General features: G+C 38.8%; 1 protein-coding gene across 1 annotated transcript; it reads right to left on the bottom strand.

Moving 5' to 3' along the window:
* Positions 1–670: 670 nt before the first annotated feature.
* Positions 671–2,152, bottom strand: LOC116211448 (cytochrome P450 87A3-like; the record flags this gene model as incomplete). Its single annotated transcript, XM_031545844.1, is given in 7 exon segments — positions 671–866; positions 869–910; positions 1,005–1,111; positions 1,226–1,304; positions 1,405–1,494; positions 1,585–1,833; positions 2,036–2,152. Coding segments are annotated over 7 exon segments (777 nt in total), but the record flags the coding sequence as incomplete, so codon positions are not given.

The following is a 2,152-nucleotide window of genomic DNA, read 5'->3' as shown; positions in this document are numbered from 1 at the left end:
TTTGAATTATCAATAAAATTCAGAGCTTTCGTGCTTTGTCCAATCTCGGATCGATTCGAGTTTGATGCTTATTTCCTGGTATTCGTATAATCAACAGGTATAGAAGATCGTAGTTCCGATATTCGTGCGCGAATCAACGGGTCTGTGACGGTTACTCGCGTTGTATGCTGCGTCACGGGTCTTACAGTTTCCAATGGAAATGATCACAATCAAACGCATCTCGGGCCAACATGCCAAGATGGAGCCAAACTTCATAAATGGTCGAAAGGATTACGTTCTTATGCATGTATATATAGTACTACAAATAAGTATGACTAAAACGGCTTGCTGACCCTCTAATTATCATTATTTGTGCACAAGACTCATATTAAGTAGGTCATAGTTGAGGAAGGGGTTTGTTACGGTGGCACAATTCACCAACTCAAAACCATGACGCGGGTTTGTTTCTAAACAGTAGGACTTTCATGCCCATTTGTTTAACTTTCGCTATAATTGTATAAAATCACAGGCATCTATATAACCAAAAAAAGAAAAAAAACTGTAAAGTTCTCGTCTCGTATGTATCTCAGATACGATCTTTGTTATATATCTTGACGTAAAACCCATTCCCAAACCCTAGAACTGGAGACCTGGTAATCTCTCCTCCCTTCATCTTCTCTCACCAACCTGGAAAAGGAAAACTCATCATAAATCATATCACTGGATTTTTACTGAATTTTACTCACATTTCGCAAATGATACTGCGAAGGAGACATTAACTACAAATATATATATCACCTGTAATTTGAGACTAAGACGTGAAGAAAAACTGCGATGAATGCCTTAGTGAATTCGGCGCCAGCACACATTCTTGTCCCCCCGCCCCCGCCGAAGGGATGAAATTTTTTGCCATAGCACTCGGTTCAATATCCTGTTGAGCATGAAAGGGGTAAATTAAGAAATTGAACTAGTTTGTGATTTCTTTCTCATTCAAGAAAGGTTTTGGGTCAAGTTTGTAAATTTACCTTCCATCGCGATGGATTGAAGGCAAGCGGGTCCTCATATGTATCCGGGTTGAGCTGCAGAGCGGATGGAACGACGAAGATTGTCCATCCTTTAGGAATTGTATATCCTATGCCATATTTCGACTTTTAGAATTTCAAACAAGAGATAATTCTGATAACAATATTGTCAACGTTTCAACTATCTGGAACCTTTTGTACCATTTAATTTTGAAATGCATTACCATTAATGTGAATATCTTGGATTGCTCTCCTCAAGATTCCTGGTGCCACACTTGCCATTCTCAAAGATTCATTCACAACCTGCAATTTTAAGGACTCATCAACAACACGAGAATTTGTGTAAAGAGTCTCCATTGTATGCAGAGATCTCACACAAAAAATATCCGGTAATAGGACTCACCTGCATTGTGTATTTCATTGATTTGTACTCATTCCAAGTCACCTTGCCTTCCCTCTTTTCTCTGTTTTGAAGTATTTCCTCATGTTCTCTCTGTCAAATAATAAACAAAAAAAGAAACTTGAAAAGATCCCCACTTTTATCATTACTGGAATGTAAAAGAGAGCAGGAGAAAAAAAATACCTCTAGTTCTTTTACAACCATAGGATGTTCAATTAGAAACATAACGGCAAGGGTTAAAGTAGATGATATCGTCTCGAAACTTGCAAGGAGGACCCCGAACATCACGTGCATGACAAAATCATCGGACAAGAAGCTCTCAGTCTTCATGCCATCAATCATTTGATCTATGAAATCCCCTCTGAATTTATCGGGCATAGCTCGTCTCTCGTCTATGAGATCCTTCATCAGCTTAAGACCTATCTTTTGACTCTGGACACAAACACAAGTCAGCTTATCTTAATTAAAATTAGTTTGAACATGAAATACATGATCCTGTGTCGTGGATCTCAAAACCTGACAAAATAATTTTTAAGTGAACTGTTTCCAAGAGTTTTGTGGAGCCTGCGTATCATAGAGAAATTAAAGTTTCCTGGTGAGGCCTTTCAGGTAAGTTGACAATAATTGTTCTTACTTCCAAGCACTTGTGGAAAGTGGTTCCCGGGATGTTAAGCGGGAATGAGATTAGACCTTGGAGGAGGTAAGTGAACCTCTCTCTCATGTTCTTGTCTTTAGCCTTCTCCGGATCATA

The sequence above is a fragment of the Punica granatum genome, chromosome 6 (genome assembly GCF_007655135.1).
Source record: "Punica granatum isolate Tunisia-2019 chromosome 6, ASM765513v2, whole genome shotgun sequence".
Taxonomy (NCBI): domain Eukaryota; kingdom Viridiplantae; phylum Streptophyta; class Magnoliopsida; order Myrtales; family Lythraceae; genus Punica; species Punica granatum.
The sequence above is the reverse complement of the archived record's forward strand: the minus strand, read 5'-3'. Positions and strand labels throughout refer to the sequence as shown.